Source organism: Manis javanica, chromosome 12, assembly GCF_040802235.1.
Source record: "Manis javanica isolate MJ-LG chromosome 12, MJ_LKY, whole genome shotgun sequence".
In the NCBI taxonomy this organism is placed as follows: Eukaryota; Metazoa; Chordata; class Mammalia; order Pholidota; family Manidae; genus Manis; species Manis javanica.
The window spans coordinates 61,183,507-61,203,737 of record NC_133167.1 but is presented as its reverse complement, the minus strand read 5'-3'; the positions used below and the strand labels follow the sequence as shown (position 1 = coordinate 61,203,737).

At 39.3% G+C, this 20,231-nt stretch overlaps 1 protein-coding gene across 17 annotated transcripts in view; it reads left to right on the top strand.

The window, feature by feature from the left end:
* RAPGEF4 (Rap guanine nucleotide exchange factor 4) overlaps positions 1-20,231 on the top strand; it is a 310,512-nt gene that overhangs the window by 173,627 nt on the left and 116,654 nt on the right. For all 17 annotated transcript variants that reach the window (XR_012123693.1, XR_012123694.1, XR_012123696.1 and 14 more), the window contains 2 exons: positions 2,096-2,168; positions 12,316-12,335. Coding sequence is in view for 13 of the 17 variants with exons in the window: in XM_073218685.1 (XP_073074786.1) it covers positions 2,096-2,168; positions 12,316-12,335 (93 nt within the window). In the remaining 4 variants the exon portion in view is untranslated. The remainder of the gene's footprint in view (positions 1-2,095; positions 2,169-12,315; positions 12,336-20,231) is intronic.

Sequence of the window (20,231 nt, the reverse complement as noted above, 5' to 3'; positions counted from 1 at the left end):
GCAGCAGACTGTACAAACAGTGCTTTTGAAAAATGTAACCAGGTATTGCAGAGGCCAATCCATGGTGACACAGCCAGAGCTGCTTCGGTCTTTTTCACGGCTGCATAATATTCTAGCATCTGCTTACCAGGGAATAATCCACTTCATCTGTTTATGAGGTGGTAACTCAGATGCCATCTACTTGTGGATGTTTGGATTATTTCCTGTTTGTTGTTCTGTTTGCTGTTACAGGTGTTTGTACAGATTGCTTGCAAATGTATTCAGGTATTTTAGGAGGCTCTGCCTCTGCTGTCTAAGAAAGGTTCCTTGCTCAGTAAAAGGAAATAGACATTTTAAAATGTGATAGATACTTCCAAATTTCCTTTCACTGAGGTTGTACAATTTTAAACTCACATAAGCAATATATGAGAGAACCTGTTTCCCCACTCTCACCAGTAGTGTGTTAGCAAACTTTTCAAACATTCAGGGGTCAGGAAAGTACTTTCCTAGAGTCCATGGGAACTGACTTTGAGGTGCTTGAGACAAAGAATACTTGCCACATCCCAAACATTTCTAGGCAAAACAAAATCACTCCTTTAATTTAACATTAATTATTTTTTAGGAGCCTGGTAAGGAGTTGTTTACAGTAAGAATAACTTCAAAGACTATGGGGGTCACAAAACCTGCTTAGCACATAATCCAGGCCCTGTCTGCTCCCTCTGTGCCTTTGTTCAGAGTCCAAAATGACATCATGCTCAGAAATGTGCTTAATCAGTGTTCTCTCTTTCTTCATAAGAAAGAAGAAAGAATCAGAATTGGGAAGTTATCAAAGGAAATGTCAGGAATTCAGGGTGATAGATTAGTCCTGTGGGTATGTTTGAGTGATTAGTTAGCTCAGAGGCAGAGAAAAATCATGATTTTTAATGTTTGCATGCAGGTGTTAGTATAGTTGCCTCAGAATGAGAAAAATAAAGGATTTCAAAAAAAGCTAGTCACATCTTGACTAGAAGAATCCTCTTTTGAGAAATTGTCAATGTTGTATTACAAGCACCATTCAAATCTACCAAATGGGCCAGATGGTTGCTCCATTACTGCATGTTGCCAGCTGCCCATTGCTACAGATGGAGTCTTTTCTGGTGGCGCTTGTGTAACCCACAAGCACATCAGAAGGTGTTCTTTTGATGCTGTTTAACATTTATGTGTCATCATAATTATAAACCATAAATATACATGACACCATGAAATAAATAAAATTGCCCAGCTTTCATTTTGAGAGGGAAGGAGGCTGTATGTATCACCTGAGAAGAGAGGATGTCTGATACTCATTTTCCATTCTTTGTAAATGTCACTTCTCTCTCCTTAGACGCTCTAGAATGCTTTATGATCATCAAGTCTTATCTCTTCAAAACAGCACAGACTCTGGGGGCTAATATATATCACAGTGGCCCAGGTTTTAACACATGCGTGGACCAAAAGTCAGGGGTTTATGACTCAGGGGAATCCAAATAGTTCTAAGTGAGATCAAGCTGTCCTATTTGGCAAAATACCTAAAGTTCTTGGGAGGTCACATAACGGGCAGGTGTACAGTTTAAAAGGAAGTAGTAAATAGAAGTGAATCAACTTCTTTCAAAACAGATACTTTCTGGGGAAGCATTTCTTCTTGCTTTGAAAGAAAACTGATTCAGTGCCATTCAACTTTGAAGAAAGTGGCACATTTATTTGTATTTGCATCTATAAAAACCAAGTGCCTTCTCCCTGTACAAAAACCTGAGCATGTGTGTTTGCAGGAGTGAGAAGCAGGGCAAGAGGTGGAGGGAGGGTAAAAGCCCATGACCTATTAACTTGTGTTAATGGTCACAAATACATGACCACAATGGCTGAGGGAGGACCTACTCCCCAGGCAGGGGGCACTTTCAGTACCACCCAGGAAGACCTCTTTAGAGCACAGCATCTTTATTTTAGACCACAGATCCCAGACAGCATGTTTCATGGCTCTGTAGATACAAGACTCAGATGCTTCCTGACACCCAACGTTTCAGCTTTGCAATGTGTAAATAAATGAATGCTCAAAGTGAGTAAATGTCTGTATATTGAGTTTACAATCTTGTCTTTTCAGAAATATCGACAGTACATGGCAGGACTTCTGGCTCCTCCTTATGGTGTTATGGAAACAGGCTCTAACAATGACAGTAAGTGAAAAATGGGAGATCTTGCATTTGAAAATTTGTTGTGTGCTGTGTGTTTTCATGTGACAAAAGAATATGTCCTACGCCAGCTTGATGGAGTAAGTCTCCAGACTCTTTTGTGGATAAATAGACCAGGCAGCCCATACTTGAGTAATTGTTAAAACTGTTAATATGGTATGATTCTGTGGTCTTAGCTGATAGAGGGAGGTATGCCCAGCATACTTTGAATGCTTTCTCTAAATCTCATCATTTTGTAGTGAAATCCAGTGTTGTTTTTGTGCTCTTTCAAAAATGAGGTTTGTGGACTGTATTTGTTTTGGTCACACATAGACTCCTGGAAGCCCCACCTCCTGCTTTGTTGATCAAGGAAAGAAGCACCATGAGTCATGATCTATTCTTCTTAAATCCTGGCCTCTTCATATTCCAGGCCTTTTATGAGACCAGTCTCTGTCTCTGGCTGATTGTAACAGAAAGGAATTTTTTTCTCTGCAATCCTCTTTTCTAGTGCCAGCCCACTAGACTCAAAGAAACCCACATCCTGTGTCTGTTTCTGTCTTCATGGGTGCTGGGGGCATCTCTGTAGAGCACATCGCCGTCCCCAGGGGCCGCGGCTCTGAGTCCTCTTACCAGCACTGGTACCCAGCCGTGCAGCGAGGTGCCAAGGACTGGGGTTTTGAAGCTGCATCACTTCAACAACTCGACCTGGTGATGGATCAGCAGCACTCCAAGCATCCTCAGCCAGTCACTCTTCAAATCCCCTTTCCAGCTCCTTAAATTCTCACTTTCACTCCCAGACCTGTCACACTCTATAGGCAACTCTTTCCGCAGCTTGACCAGGGTCTGGCATGAGCTTCCTCACTGTCTTTGTTTCCCAATTCCAGGCAGCCTCTGCTCTCTCTCTCTCCATTTCTCCCTGTCTTTCCTTTCCTTTCTTCCCATGTTCTTGATTTTTCTCTCCTGGCTGATCTAGGGGCAACCAGCTCATAAGGAGTACCTGAGCTGAAATCTCCACTGTGCCATCTCCTAGCTCTACAAACTTAGGCAAGGCACTTAGTCTCTCTGTGCCTTGGTTTCCTCCCAGGATTGTTGTGAAGATTAAATGTGGCAAGACATGTCAAGGGTGTAGAAAGGTGCCAGGCATATAATAAGCACCCAAATTATATTAGCTATTATCTCCTCAGCACCAGTCACCGTCGAACCTCTCAGAGTCTAGCTTCTGCCCCATACTTCTTGACTCAAGCCATCTAAAGTTTCTAGTAACCAACCAGCAGCTAGACTTCGTCGTTACTGTCTCCCATTCTCTCTGACTTGAATAATAAGACTTAGCGTGTTCATAGTCCATTCTCTGGTTCCTGGGCTCCACTGCTTTATCTTGGGTTTCCCATGTCTTTCTGGCCACTAGTATTATTGTCTCTTTTGAGATACTTCTTCCCCTCAGCCAAAAGCTTAGGTATTTCCCAAGAGTCTAGCCTGGGCTGCTTTTCTCTGTTGCTCTATATACTTTGGTCTCATCCATCCTTTCTTCGAACTGATACAAATACTTCCCAAACCAGTTCCTCTGCTTCCTCCGAAGGGCAGCCTAGCTTTCCACTTGACTCCTGATTCTCTTCCCACCTGGATGTCCTACTGGCCATTTGAACTCAAAATGTCAGTAACAGAACACATCCTGATTCCCACTGAACCCGACCCCCTCCTGAAAGCCACATTTCTGTCCATGACTCTGCCGCTCTGCTCCCAAACAAGGCTCCCGGCCTCAGTCATTTTGGAGTCCCCCGCTCCACCTCCACCCACCACAGTTTATTGTCCAACACATCCTTCCTGCAGGGCACGTATTCTTTCCTCTCTGTCACCTCTGCAGCCGCCTCATCACTCTCGACCTCAGGGCAAAAATGACTCAGCTGGCTCCGCACCTTCAGCATCATCCTTGGTCTACCTACACCTGACTTACACAAAACTTTCCAAATTTGCTTTTTATAGTGAATAAAGCAATTTCAAACATACAGAATGATAGTTACCAGTTACCACCCATCTCTTCATCACTTAGATTTAATTACTATTAGTATTTTTATACCTAAAAATGATGTTTATTACTAATATCAATATGTATTTTAATATTAATATTTTGTAATATTTCCTTCTTCTAATCACATACACACATTTTACCCCAAATACTTCAGCAGGTATTTTTTGAAAATAAGGACTTTTCCATGCCTAACTACAGCACCATTTTCACACGTAATAACTGGTATACTTTTCCTTAATAACATCTACTACTCAGTCCAAATTCATATTTCCCCAACTGAATGTTTATATGGCTGATTGCTCACACTGAACTTCAAGGATCATGCCACTGCATCTGGTTTTTATGTTTTAAATATTTTTTTATTTCAAACAGTACCTTCCCTCCTTTTTCCTGACATATCACTCGGTTGTTCAAAGCCTTCTCGTGCCTGCCCATGGCCTGCATGAAGGTGGAATTCCAAGGCTGCCAATGGCTTAGCCAACTCTGAATTTTCTGCATTGCCCCAAATCACTTTTTCCTACAGATAGCCTAATTTCCAGCCACTCAGATATGGGGATTTGTGCAACTGTGCATTTATTTTATTGAAACTCTTAGAAACTGAGCTTCTGTTATCTTCCTTTATCTTCTGTAATCAACTTCAGTCCCTTCAAATGGTTGTTGAGTGGATGGGTGGAAGGGCTCAGAGTGCTGCCATTAGTCCACCTTTGCTCTTTCTGACAGATGGGGGACGTGATGGCAAACAGGTTCATTAATACTCTGTTATTCATTAATGACTCTCTCTGTCCCCTGATTCCTGCCTGAGCTTTTATGTCCTGGTACCATCCGAGTTTGGTTGTTAAAGTTTAATTAGGGAACATTTCTAAATAGTCTCTTCCATCCTTACCCTTTCTGTGTGCTCTACTGCTGCCTATTAACCTGGACATTCAGTTCTTTTAATGCCAGTGTTGTAAATCTATGTGGCCCCTTAATAAACACAGAATGCATTGTTCGCTCAGAATTTGCACATATCTTATTTTGACATTGCAAACCACCTCTAACTGCCCCAGTGGTTGGAAGCTAGAGGCAAGCCACACATAAAAATCACCTGGGCTTCTGTCTCTCAGTGTAAGTCCACTTGGGTCCAATGCACTGGGGACATTAGGTTCTGCTGGGGCTGTGGTCCTTCCAGTATGGCCACCCTTACCATGTCAGTCAGAGTACAGCACCAGAGGAAGGGCAGAGGACCAGGACCTGCCCGTAGCAGATGCTCATGCAATGTTAGTTAAGTGAATGAACAAATGAGTGAATGAATGAATGATTAACTTTTTCAATAGGAAACTGAAATAGCCCTGGAAACAGCCACTGCTGTGCTAGGACCTGGCTTGGTGACACCAGGAGTTTGCTTTGCTTCAAATGGAAGTTGTGTTCTGGTGGTTTTATTTTATATTTATTGTTTTTTATACAATTTTTTTATTAAGGTATTATTGATATACAATCTTACAAAGGTTTCACATGAAAAACAATGTGGTTGCTACATTCACCCATATTATCATACCCCATACCTCCCCCATACCCATTGCAGTCACTGCCCATCAGTGTAGTAAGCTGCCACAGAGTCACTACTTGTCTTCTCTGTGCTACACTGTCTTTCCCATGATCCCAACACCATGTTTACTAATCATTAATATGCCTCAATCCCCTTCTCCCTCCCTCCTCCCCCACCCTCCCCCACCTATTCTCTTTGGTAACCACTAGTCCTTTCTTGGAGTTTGTTAGTCTGCTGTTATTTTGTTCCTTCAGCTTTGCTTCATTGTTATATTCCACGAATGAGGGAAATCTTTTGATACTTGTCCTTCTCCACCTGGCTTATTTCACTGAGCAAAATACCCTCCAGCTCCATCCATTGTTGTTGCAAATGGTAGGATTTGTTTCTTACTTATGGCTGAATAGTATTCCATTGTGTATATGTACCACATCTTCTTTATCCATTCATCTATTGATGGACACTTAGGTTGCTTCCATATCTTGGCTATTGTAAAAAGTGCTGCAATAAACATAAGGGTGCATATGTCTTTTTGAGTCTGAGAATTTGTATTCTTAGGGTAAATTCCTAGGAGTGGAATTCCTGGGTCAAATGGTATTTCTATTTTTCGTTTTTTGAGGAACCTCTATATTGCTTTCCACAATGGCTGTACTAATTTACATTCCCACCAGCAGTGTAGGAGGATTCCCCTTTCTCTGCATCCTCACCAGCATTTGCTGTTCTTAGTCTTTTTGATGCTGGCCATCCTAACTGGTGTGAGGTGATATCTCATTGTGGTTTTAATTTGCATTTTTCTGATGATTAGCAATATGGAGCATCTTTTCATGTGCCTATTGGCCATCTGAATTTCTCCTTTGGAGATGTGTCTATTCATATCCTCTACCCATCTTTTAATCAGGTTATTTGTTTTTTGGGTGTTAAGGCATGTGAATTCTTTATATATTTTAGATGTTAACCATTTATCATATAAGTTGTTTACAAATATATTCTCCTATACTGTAGGATGCCTTTGTCTGCTTATGGTGTCCTTTGCTGTACAGAAGCTTTTTAGCTTGATGTAGTCCCACTTGTTCATTTTTGCTTTTGTTTCCCTTGCCTGAGGAGATGCGTTCAGGAAAAAGTTGCTCATGTTTGTATTCAGGAAATTTTTGCCCATGTTGTCTTATAAGAGTTTTATGGTTTCATGACTTACATTCAGGTCTTTGATCTATTTCAAGTTTACTTTTGTGTATAGGGTTAGACAATAATCCAGTTTCATTCTCTTGCATGCAGCTGTCCAGTTTGCCAACACCAGTTGTTAAAGAGGCTGTCATTTCCCCATTGTATGTCCATGGCTCCTTTATCGTATCTTAATTGACCATTTATGCTTGGATTTATATCTGGGCCCTCTAGTCTGTTCCATTAATCTATGGGTCTGTTCTTGTGCCAGTACCAAATTGTCTTGATTATTGTGGATTTGTAGTAGAGCTCAAGTCAGGGAGTGTAACCCCCCAGCTTTATCTTCACTCTCAGGATTGCTTAGGCTCTTCAAGGTCTTTTGTGGTTCCATATGAATTTTAGAACTATTTGCTCTAGTTCGTTGAAGAATGCTGTTGATATTTTGATGGGGACTGCATTGAATCTGTAGATTGCTTTAGGTAGGATGACCATTTTGACAATATTAATTCTTCCTATCCATGAGCATGGATGTATTTCCATTTATTGGTATCTTCTTTAATTTCTCTCATGAGTGTCTTGTAGTTTTCAGGGTATAGGTCTTTCACTTCCTTTGTTAGGTTTATTTTTAGGTATTTTTTTAATGCAATTGTGAATGGAATTGTTTTCCTGATTTCTCTTTCTGCTAGTTCATCATTAGTGTATAGGAATGCAACAGATTTCTGTGCATTAACCTTGTATCCTGCAACTTTGCTGAATTCAGATATTAGATCTAGCAGCTTTGGAGTGGATTCTTTAGGGTTTTTATGTACAATATCATTTTATCTGCAAACAGTGACAATTTAACTTCTTCTTTACCAATCTGGATGCCTTTTATTTCTTTGCATTGTCTGATTGCTGTGGCTAGGACCTTCAGTACTATGTGGAATAAAAGTGGGGAGAGTGGGCATTCTTATCTTGTTTCTGATCTTAAAGGAAAAGCTTTCAGCTTCTTGCCATTAAGTATAATGTTGGCTTTGGGTTTGTCATATGTGGCCTTTCCTTATGTTGAGGTTCTTGCCCTCTATACCCATTTTGTTGAGCGTTTTTATCATGAATGGATCTTGAATTTTGTCGAATGCTTTTTCAGCATCTATGGAAATGATCATGTGGTTTTTGTCCTTCTTTTTGTTGATGTGGTAGATGATGTTGATGGATTTTCGAATATTGTACCATCCTTGCATCCCTGGAATAAATCCTACTTATCATGATTCTTTTTTATGTATTTTTGAATTCAGTTTACTAATATTTTTTGAGTATTTTTGCATCTATGTTCATCTGGGATATTGGTCTATAATTTTCTTTTTTTGTGGTGTCTTTGACTGGTTTTGGTATTAGAGTGAGATGGAATGAGTTTGGAAGTATTCCCTCCTCTTCTACTGTTTGGAAAACTTTAAGGAGGATGGGTATTAGGTCTTCACTAAATGTTTGATAACATTCAGCAGTGAAGCCATCTGGTTCAGGGGGTTTTTTCATAGGTAGTTTTTTGATTACCAATTCAATTTCATTGCTGGTGATAGGTCTGTTTAGACTTTCTGTTTCTTCCTGGATCAGTCTTGGAAGGGTGCATTTTTATAGAAAGTCCATTTCTTCTAGGTTATCCAGTTTGTTAGCATATAATTTTTCTAGTATTCTCTCATAATTCTTTGTATTTCTGTGGTGTCCATAGTGATTTTTTTCCTTTCTCACTTCTGATTCTCTTTGTGTCTGTAGACTCTCTTTTTTTCTTGATAAGTCTGGCTAGGGCTTTATCTATTTTATTTATTTTCAGAAAAAAACAGCTGCTGCTTTCATTGGTTCTTTCAATTGTTTTATTCTTCTCAATTTTATTTATTTATGCTCTAATCTTCATTATGTCCCTCCTTCTACTGACTTTGGGCCTCATTTGCTCTTCTTTTTCTAGTTTCATTAATTGTGAGTTTAGACTGTTAATATGGGATTGTTCTTATTTCCTGAGGTAGGCCTATATTGCAATATACTTCCCTGTTAGCATGGCCTTCGCTGCTTCCTGCAGATTTTGCGGTGTTGAATTATTGCTGTCATTTGTCTCCATATATTGTTTGATCTCTGTTTTTATTTGGTCATTGATCCATTGGTTATTTAGGAGCATATCATTAAGCCTCCATGTGTTTGTGGGCTTTTTCATTTTCTTTGTGTAATTTATTTCTAGTTTCATACCTGTGTGGTCTGAGAAGCTGGTTGGTACAATTTCAGTCTTTTTGAATATACTGAGGCTCTTTTTGTGGCCTAGTATATGATCTAGTCTTGAAAATGTTCCATGTACACTTCAGAAGAATGTGTATCCTCTTGCTTTTGGGTGGAGTGTTCTGCATATTTCTGTCAGGTCCATCTGTTCTAGTGTGTTGTTGACGCCTCTGTCTCCTTACTTATTTTCTGTCTGATCTGTCCTTTGGAGTGAGTGGAGTGTTGAAGTCTCCTAAAATGAATGCATTGCATTCTATTTCCCCTTTTAATTTTGTTAGTATTTGTTTCACATATGTAGGTGATCCTGTGTTCGGTGCATAGATATTTATAATGGTTATATTCTCTTGTTGGACTGCCCCCGTTATCATTATCTAATGTCCTTCTTTGTTCCTTGTGACTTTCTTTGTTTTGAAGTCTATTTTGTCTGACAAGTAATGCCTGCCTTTTTCTCCCTATTATTTGCATGAAATATCTTTTTCCATCCCTTCACTTTAGTCTGTGTATGTCTTTGGGTTTGAAATGAGTCTCTTGTGCATATAGATGGATCTTGTTTTTTTACCCATTCAGTGACTCTATGTCTTTTGATTGATGCACTCAGACCATTTAGATTTAGGGTGATTATCGATAGGTATGTACTTATTGCCACTGCAGCCTTTAAATTCATGGTTACCAAAGGTTCAAGTGTAACATCCTTACTATCTAACAGTCTAACTTAACTAACTTAGTGTGCTATTACAAACACAATCTAAAGGTTCTTTTTTTATCCCTCCTTTTTCTTCCTCCTCCATTCTTTATATATTAGGTATCATATTCTGTACTCTTCGTCTATCCCTTGACTGATTTTGGAGGTAGTTGCTTTAATTTTGCATCTACTCTGTAATGAACTGTTTTACTTTCTTTACTGTCATTTTATTTCCTCTGGTGACAGCTATTTAGCCTTAGGAACACTTCCATCAATTGAAATTTTTCCAAAATACACTGTAGAGATGGCTTGTAGGAGGTACATTCTCTTAGCTTTTGCTTTTCAGAATATTGTTTAATCCCTCCTTCAAATTTAAATGATATTCTTACCAGGTAGAGTATTCTTTGTTTAAGGCCCTTCTTCTTCATTGCATTAAAATTATCATGCCACTCCCTTCTGTCCTGTAAGGTTTCTGTTGAGAAGTTTGATGATAGGCTGATGGGTTTTCCTTTGTATGTGATCTTTTTTCTCTCTCTGGCTGCTTTTAATAGTCTGTCCTTAACCTTGATCTTTGCCATTTTAATTATCTTGTTATCTTCCTTGGGTCCCTTGTGTTGGGAAATCTGTGCACCTCCATGGTCTGAAAGACTATCTTCTTCCCCAGATTGGGGAAGTTTTCAGCAATCACCTCCTCAAAGACACTTTCTATCCCTTTTTCTCTCTTCTTCTTTTGATACCCCTATAATGCAAATATTGTTCCATTTGGATTGGTTGCACAGCTCTCTCAATATTCTTTTATTCCTAGAGATCCTTTTTTCTCTCTGTGCCTCAGCTTCTTTGAATTCCCCTTCTCTAATTTCTATTCTATTTACTCTCTCCTCCACTATATCTAATCTGCTTTTAAATCCCTCCATTGTATGTTTCATTTCTGATACTGTATTCTGTAATGATTGACTCTCCATCCGGAATTCTTCCCTGAGTTTTTGAATATTTTTCTGTACCTCCATGAGCATGTTTATGATTTTTATTTTGAAATCTCTTTCAGGAAGATTGATGAGTTCAGCTTCACTTGACCCTTCTTCTGCTGTTTGTGAAATTTTTGTTTGAACTAGGTTCCATATTTGCATGTGGCATGCTCTAGTGCCCAGAACCTCTACTCTCTGGAGCTGCTCAGCCGCTAGAGCAATGTCAGAGGTCACAGGGGAGCGGTGCTGGTGCCTGGGGGTAGGAAGGAGCTGTTTCGTGCTTCCCAGCTGCTATGCCTGTCCCCACTGCCAGAACCAGTGGGCCAAGCACACATGTGTAAGCCTCTATGCCTTGTGTTTGTAGCTGCCATAGGTGGGGCTTCCCTCTGGTTGGCCAGATGCCAGTGCAGGGGCTGCCGGTTTGCAAGCCATTGCAAGCTGGCTGGGTGGAAGGTGCAGCCAGCTACGTATCATGGTGGCAGGCCTTGGAGTTGCATAGCCAGCCAGGGGGATGGAGTGCCTGAAGCTCCTGAAAGTTTCCAACCTGAGGGGCAGAGTGCACCTGGACAATTTTGTCCACCTTTCCTTTTTCCTGAGCAGTAAGCTCTGTGTAATCCTTGCCCCTTTAGCAGCCCTCTCACTGTTAGGAAGTCTCTCAGACTGCCCACCTTTCTTTTGTCTCAGAGCAGCCAGATGTGGATCCCTGTTTTCCACAAGTGGCTGGATTCTCTGTCTCTCCAGGTATTCTGTCTGTCTTAGCTTTCCAACCCCACTCATCTCCAGAGCACCATGCAATGAATGTTCATGCTCCCAGAGCAGATCTCCAGGGCTAGGTGTTCAGCAGTCCTAGGCCTCCACTCCATTCTTGCTCCATTTCTCTTCCTCCTGCCAGTGAGCTGGGGTGAGGAAAGGGCTTGGGTCCCACCAGATCATGGCTTGGTACATTACCCTGTTCTGTGCTGTGTGTTCTTTTCTCCAGGTGTATGCAATCTGGCACAGCCTTCTTTCCTGCTGCTGTTCAGGAGTAATTGTATTAATTATATTTTCAAACTCTATGTGGTTTTGGGAGGAAGTCTCTGTCTCACCTCTTGTGCCACCATCTTTAATCTCTCTGGTGGCTTTATATACAGCATGAGCCCAGGTTCAAATCCCTGAGGCAGTGTGACCTAGTTCAAAATGTAAAAATACAGTATATGCAACTTATGAATTGATGTGTCTCCAAGATTCTGAGTATTCTGGTGCCCAAAGCAGAGGAATTACATGTGTAAATGAATCAGGGATGGATTTTTACCTCTGGGAGACAAAATCCTATGGTAGAAAATAAAAATAAACATGAGATTTTATTGTCTGGCACACAGCCCTACTCCTGATTCACTTAAGTATTTATGTTACAGATTTTGGTGGGTGCTGCTCTTTTTCTAAGCAGCGTTATGTAAGTGTTTATGGAAACACAAGTTGAAAACTCCAAATTTTTTCTTGGTTTGATATAGCAAAGGATTTCAGTTCCATTTTACATGTTGATATTACAATTTGTGCTCTCTCTTTTTTTCATCTTCTAGGAATTCCTGACATGGAGAACGTGAGTAGCTTCTCTCTGTGCCTACCTTCTAAAAACTCTCCTAAAGTAAAAAATAATCATGGTAACCCTACCAGCAAAGAGAGCTCTTCATCCACATTCAACAGAGCAAGAAGTATTTTTCTAATCTTTTCTGGTATCTTTGGTGAGTCACTTTGCAATATAAAGGGGAGAAGTTTGAATCCTCCAACATTATCATTACATTTTCTTGATATTAACTAGTCTGAAGAAAGGTTATTCTAGGGGTGAGCAGTACTATTGTTAAGTGTTTGCTTCTTCCCCAATGCACACATGGCAGTAGACCAAATCATTAGTTTATCAGCATATAGGAAATAAGTTGTTTTTCCTTAGTAGGAATACAAAATATGAAATTCAGGGTCAGTTGATTATACAATTGTATCCAAGTGCATTAAAGTAAAAACCTCTCCTTGGAAGCCAAAAATAATTAATTGCTCTAATTGTTCAGGGCAAACAGGTAAGGGAGGGAAGCTTTAAGACAAACCTTTCACCAAGAACCAGTGCCAGGTAAGCATGCTAAGAATGGTAGTGGTGGAGTGGCATTGTCTTTGCATGCAAATAATATTAACTGTATTAACTGGAATCTAAATGTAGATAACAACATGAAGGGGTTAATGGTGGAAGTATGTAGTGGTTAATCTGCAGTGTTCTTGGTGGCTCTCAGAGGCATCACCTTGTCACTGTGTGCCCTAATCACTGTACCCAGGTGACAATGTTACAGAATTGTTAACTTTCATTTCCTTTTCCTGCTTTTGGTTCTGTGTCTGTGAGCAGAGACACCGTCTTAATTATATTCAGATGATTTCTTATCCCTTTTCAGAGAGCTTACTCTACCTTTCTTCAGGTCTTCCTCTTCCTAAAGGGCTGGTTGGGAATTCTTGCCCACTGCTGTACCACTTCGGATTTGGGTTCAAGACTTAGCAATGTCACTTGAAATACCACACAAAAATTCACTTGGTTGGTTGAGCAAGGGATTTTAGTTCCTAGCTGTGGGACTTTGCATGAACTACTTGACTTCTCTAAACTTCCTTGCCTCATCTTTAAAATGTGACCACCTCAAAAGGCCATTATAAATATTGAACAAAGTGATCTGAGGAAAGACCCCAGTACAATAGAGCTCAGTAAATGTTAGACTATTATTGTGATTACTGTTTTCTCAAGCCTTATATCATTTTCTAGCTATCTTTTGTTCTCTGAAAAATGTCCTACCCTTTATAAAGTAACTGTCTCTTTCCTCTTACGACTCTCCTTAAATGCCTTTCTTTAACAAACCTTTCCATAGAGCTTTTGCTACCAAAAAAGATCTTTGTTAAATAAAACTCCAGATAGTCAGGTTCATGGAGGTTCTAAAGAAGTAGCCTTTAGAGTCTAAAGTAACAAACTGATCTTGCCACCGTTTTAGATGCAAATGTCCCAAAGCACACTTTAACAAATAATATACAGATCACTAGCCAAGTAAAGAGAATAAAAGGGCCTCATGCTTCCTCATGTGCTTCCCTCAGTGATGTGGGTAGCACACACAGAATGGCCAAACCCTAGGAGGTTGAAGATGTTCTAAGCTTCAAAAGGAAGCTCTGTTTCTCTTGGGCCCCACAATGACCTTTAGGTCGGACCTCCTTGCAGTGGGAGATGCCTTGCAGGCAGAATGTTCTAAGCAGAGAGCCTACCAGCTGTCATCATATGACAAAATAGGAATTCGAAGTTTGCAGGAAGTTAGAGACAATGAGCTGTTATCAGCATGCTGTTCTGAAAGATTTAGTGGGCAGGGCAGGCTGTCTCTCCAATACTGGCTATAATGTATACTTATTTGTATTTGTGTGGGCCATTCTATGTCAAATTCTCTAGCAAACAGAAAAGCACACTTTTTCTCTATCAGCAAATAGAGTTGATGTAATGTCACCATGCATGGTTAGGAAAGCTCTCCAATGCCATCAAAGAAAACCAAATGAGATGAAAGGCATTCATGAATAGAGTTGAAGCTCTAGAAAGATAAAAAGAAGCCTAAGAGCCTTAAAGTGGTGCTAATTAAAATTTTTCCTTTATAAGAGATAAATTGTGTTATGATGATTTCTTTTATCTTCTACCTTCTTTAACTACATGCTGGGCAATATTATATTCCCTTTGTGTTTCTAAATAGCATAATATGCCTGTGAACTGAAATAAAAGCACTTAGACTATTGTTTCAGTGTCCAAACAGATTCTTTGTGGAAAGAATATATTTTTTCCAGCTCCTACTCTTGATTTTGTTAATCACCATGTTTAACTTTTAATCAAATATGCAGATGTCAGTAAGTGGTGTTTTTAGCTGCTTTCCCAGTTATATTTTATTTCTAAACCCAGCCTTACCTTGCATAAAAAGAACTTTCTTTTCATAAACTGCAGTTTTATAGAAACAAATGGGCTGGTAATTAATGTGCTAGATTATTTTGTCTACTGCTTAGTGTAATTGTTAGGGACATCATTTAATTTTAGATGACAAAGAATCCTGGAGCCTATAAATTAATTGATAAAGATATTACAAAAATGACCATAGAGTCAAAAACAAGTAGACTATTTTGGTAGGGTTGTGATCGGTTGGGGCTGTTGGTTTTCTTTTTGTTTTTGTTATTGTTTTTATTAAGGTATGATTGATATACACTCTTAGGAAGGTTTCACATGAAAAAACAATGTGGTTACTACAATTACCCATATTATCAAGTCCCCACTCATACCCCAGTGCAGTAACTGTCCATCAGTGCAGCAAGAGGCCAGATCCACTATGTGCCTTCTCTGTGCTACACTGTTCTCCCTGTGATCCCCCACACCATGTGTACTAAACATAATACCCCTCAATCCCCTTCACCCTTCCTCCCCACCCACCCTCCCATACCCCTCCCCTTTGGTAACCACCAGTTCATTCTTGGGAGTCTCTGAGTCTGCTGCCATTTTGTTCCTTCAGTTTTGCTTCATTGTTATACTCCACAAATGAGGGAAATCATTTGGCATTTGTCTTTCTCCCCCTGACTTATTTCACTGAACATAATATCCTCCAGCTCCATCCATGTTATTGCAAATGGTAGAATTTGTTTCTTTCTCATGGCCGAATAGTATTCCATTGTGGATATGTACCACATCTTCTTTATCCATTCATCTACTGATGGACGCTTAGGTTGCTTCCATTTCTTGGCTATTGTAAAAAGTGCTGCAATAAACATAGGGGTCTATATATCTTTTTGAATCTGAGAAGTTGTACTTTTTGGGTAAATTCTAAGGAGTGGGACTCCCGGGTCAAATGGTATTTCTATTTTTCTTTTTTTGAGGAACCTTCATATTGCTTTCCACAATGGTTGAACTAGCTTACATTCCCACCAGCAGTGTAGGAGGGTTCCCCTTTCTCTGCATCCTTGCCAGCATTAGTTGTTCTTGTTCTTTTCGATGCTGGCCATCCTTACTGGTATGAGGTGATATCTCATTGTGGTTTTAATTTGCATTTCCCTGATGATTAGTGATGTTGAGCATCTTTACATGTATCTGTTGGCCATCTGAATTTCTTCTTTGGAGAACTGTCTCTTCATATCCTCTGCCAGGGCTGTTGGTTTCTTTTAAAGAAATTCTTTGATTTGTTTAGGCTGTATTTTTCCATGTTCCATATGTGCCATAGCTAACTGACCATGTTTAACAGAAGCTAAAAATCACAATTAAAAAAAAGCTTTATCATTGAATGTTATGGTTGCCTTTTGAAGGAATGAATTTGTCTATAATTTTTGTTACTTAAGTAGATTTTGTTGCTAATTGTGATCTATCCTTTATAGTCAATTGCTGTGTAGGTTTATAGTTTTAGAAGTTTACACTTTTATTCCTCACTGTGAAAGGATCCACACAGACTCAGGAAGATATTACAAAACAATCCCATTTCCTTATTTACAAACATCTTGTTTCCAAGAGGATCTTCTGAGGTCCTCATTTTTTTAGACAATTATAGAATTGATAGCATGATTAGCAAGCTTCTTGCTAAATATGGAAGAGTACTTTCCCAATATAAAATTCTGTCATCAGTTCAAAGCTCAAAGGTTTCCCAGGCCCTAGAATTGATGCTACCAATTAGTAATACGCAAGCTTGGGGGTCTTGTAAAACTATTTGGTAGGTCTCATTTTAAGAAGAATACTTTTAAAGCAGGAGCTTCTCAAACATTTAAAAATCAGGGGTCACTTAACATGAAGAACATTTCTTGGAAATTATTATAAAGACATAAGGTTTTAAGTGGCAAATAGAAAAAAATTATTTACACAGTTTGCAAAATTCTCATTAAAAAGAGGGCAATAGAATAATGATAAGCAAGTGACTATTAGGGTGAAAAGGTTAGACATTTTAGGTGTCTTTAGGGAATATAATAACACATCTGTATTGCTGGTCTTTTTCAAAGTTAAAGAAAACAAATTACATTATTTTCCACCTATTAAATGACAACATCTTATTTTACTGTTATAGATTGGCTACAATTCTGGATAAGATAAAGGAAAAGGAAATTTTGTTTCCTTGTACAAACTTAAAATATAAAAAACTTAGGTAACCCCATAAATGCCCTGTAAAACCTTTCAACTCCAGCTTTCAAATATCTACCTTGTACAAACTTAAAATATAAAAAACTTAGGTAACCCCATAAATGCCCTGTAAAACCTTTCAACTCCAGCTTTCAAATATCTACTGAATTCAAACCAATGGCTTTCTGTGAAACAGTGTTTAAAATCATGCTTTAAAGCATGCCTAATACATGTCCAGAGCTTATCAAAACATGCTGGCTATAATTCCCAGGTTACCGCGGGCGGCTGCTTTCCTCTGTGCTACTGTGACCGTAGTTTACCTAAAGCTGCCATCACTCTGAAACACGTACATGTAACTGGCTGAAGGTGTGAAGCTCTGTCTAGGACAGCAAACCGACCAAATGAGAAAACCCTGAGCCCGCTCATTTCAATGTTGGAGGACACATTGCTTATAGCCCAAGTGAAGATTAGATGTAGCAACGTGCTGGCCCCATCCTGCGAGTCGTGTGGTGTGTAAATACTCATTTGTTTAGCTGGCTTATTAGAACGCATAGCTCAGTGAGCCAGCACTTAACTCTGCCCCACCTCCTGGAAAACAACAGCGAGTTAGTGTCGGAGGTGCAAAGCACTGCTTCAGCTCTCAGTCTCTGAAGAAGTATTTGTTTTTGTGTTTGTGAATTACACATTTTATGGGGCGGAACCTTGCGGAGTTTCTTCCTGCTTTTCTTTTTGTCTGTTCCTCTATAGCGTTACAAAAGCTGACTGTACTGTCTTCCTCTGTAGCTTCTATACTGGTATATTGACTGAATTTTTAAAATGGCAGGTAGCTGTCCTTATGTAAATAGTAAATAGTAAATGTGAGTAACATTCTAAAATCCGGACACCTCTGTTGTCAATCAGGCCCTAAGTTTTTTCCCTTGGACCATTCTCAGCGATGTTCACAGAGCCGGTTGATGGTGAGGTTGCCTGGGGAAAGAAAGGGTGCACAGTGGGGTGTGTTTAGGTGATGATTTGTGAACATACTTTAGAATTCTTTCTGTAATACTATGAATTACATTTGCTGATTATTTCAGTGTTCTAATTTTGATTTCTCTACATTTAAAACATTTCTTTAATAGAATAGACCTTTTTAATGTTGCTGACATGCTTCTGAATTATAATCCTGCTTTGAGTATGTTCTCTCAGTCTTTTCCGTAATCAGAATTTGACTTGGGTAGTATTTAATTGTTTAAAATAATAGTAATGAAAGAAACGAGGTTCTTGAATTGCTCTAGCCAACAGGTGCTCCCTCTTCTCATTTTAAAAAATGACATGGCCTTGAGGTAAGGCTGCTCAACATGGGCTCTGCTAATGAGAATCAGTTCCACTCTCAGCAGAGGCAAGGAACATAATTTCATGTTGATAGTAATAAACTCTACGGCTGATTCCAAAGTTATGGGAGAATATATTGCTGTCTTCAGAAATATTTTATCCTGTGCTGCAGGCAATAACATTTATCACCAGTAACTTTGGGCCACTAGCATGTTATCTCAATTGACTGTGAAAATAAAATAGATAGTATCACTTACATTCGATGTATTTAAATTTTTGTTGTTTTGAGAAAGTGAAACCAAATTATTTGCAAAATATTTCTATGTTTAGGAGTGAAAACTGTAGTGTTTTCAGATTAGATAATTAATATAGTGATTACATGTCATTTAGGATCTGGATTATTTTCTAGTAACCATTCTGTGTTAGGCTCCCCTGAGTCCAGAGATTCTAAAATATTCTGTAGTCATTTCTTTACTTTCAGTAAAATTATGTTGAAGATAAGTAGATGATAGATGCACATGTAAATATGCTAAGTATACATACATATAAGTCATATACATGTGTACACATCTATTATATATATGTATATATATATATATTTAACTCTTTTCATTCTTTAAAATTTCCAGAAAAGGAAATTATAAAACCACCTTTAATAATATGATACGACATTGTTCAGAATTCTCACTGCCAGTGCTTATAAATGTTTAAATTCGCTTCACTTTAACTTGGCTTTATTTTCTTTCCTTTGAAGGATGACTCAAAAATACCCATAGACTAAGCCACCTATTTTCTTGAAGAACTTTAATTTAATGAATATGTATTACTCAATCCCAGGCCTCATGTGAGGCTATGAAAATAGATAAAACATGGTGCCTTCCTTCTGGAAGCTGCAGCCAGTGCGTGGAGGCAGATGTGTGAGCACAGAAGTGCAGGGAGGTGTCGTGGGTGTATGCAGTCAGCAGAGCCCGGTGTGAGGACCTGGGCTTAGGAGCTCTTTGGGCTCCAGCTGAAGTCCCAGCTTTGCCACTTCCTAAAGATGTGAAGGTAGACACGTTAGTTAACCTCCTTACTCCTCTGTTTCCTCATATACAGAGTGGGAATAGTAGTAGTGTCTTACCCCAGGGGTCCTCCAGGAGGGTCAATGAGATGATGCTTGCAGGTACTTAGTGGTATATCCTCTCAGGAGAAGCTGTGGGGGTCTGTATCTGCAGTTGCTGGGGGTAGGAAATGCCTGTGTGCATTCCACATGGAAGGTAGATGTTACCCAGTTGGAAGAGAAAGGATAGTGCAGGCCACAAGCAGTGAGTGAACATAGAAAGGAACAGATTATTAGAATTTTCTTTTTTGAGGCTAATTTCATCAGACCTAAAATTAAAAGGTTTTCATTATTTTGGACACTCTGCTTTCTAGGATCTCTTCCAAACTTATCAAAACCTGGCATCTAAGCTTCAGTCATTTCAGGGTCCCAGCAAAACACTATATTTTCTTCCCTAAAACAAGATCTGTTTTGAATTAGATGGAGAATTAGCTTGCATTTCTTCCCATTTGCAGCCTCCTCGTATCATGCATCTTCCTTAAGGCGACACCTGTAGATCGCTGCTGCCCTGAAGCCTGTCGCTCACTCAGCCCCCCGGCGCTGCTCTGCTCTGGTGGCCCTGTCACTGCTCCCTCAATTCTGTGGCTCTCCTGTGTTTCCTCCCCATTTCTGAATGAATCACTCTGCAAAGCTTTCTGTTAAATTTTGTCCTTTTTCCTTTACCGTTTGTCAAGGTCATTTTAAATGTTATTCCAGTTCTCCTAAGAACCAGCCACCCCTACCCAATTGAGTATCATTGTCAGATTTAATAAGAATGCTTTTGATTTCATACTCAAGGCATTAATAAACATGTTAAATCTAGCAGCGTTCAACAGAGGACCTAACCTTGTGGAATTTGTTTGTACTAATTTATTTGCACACATGATAAAATTACCCTGTATGGATATGAAAAATAAACCTAGAAAAACATACCTTGAAAATGCTGGGTAGAACAAGTGCTGAGTCATTCA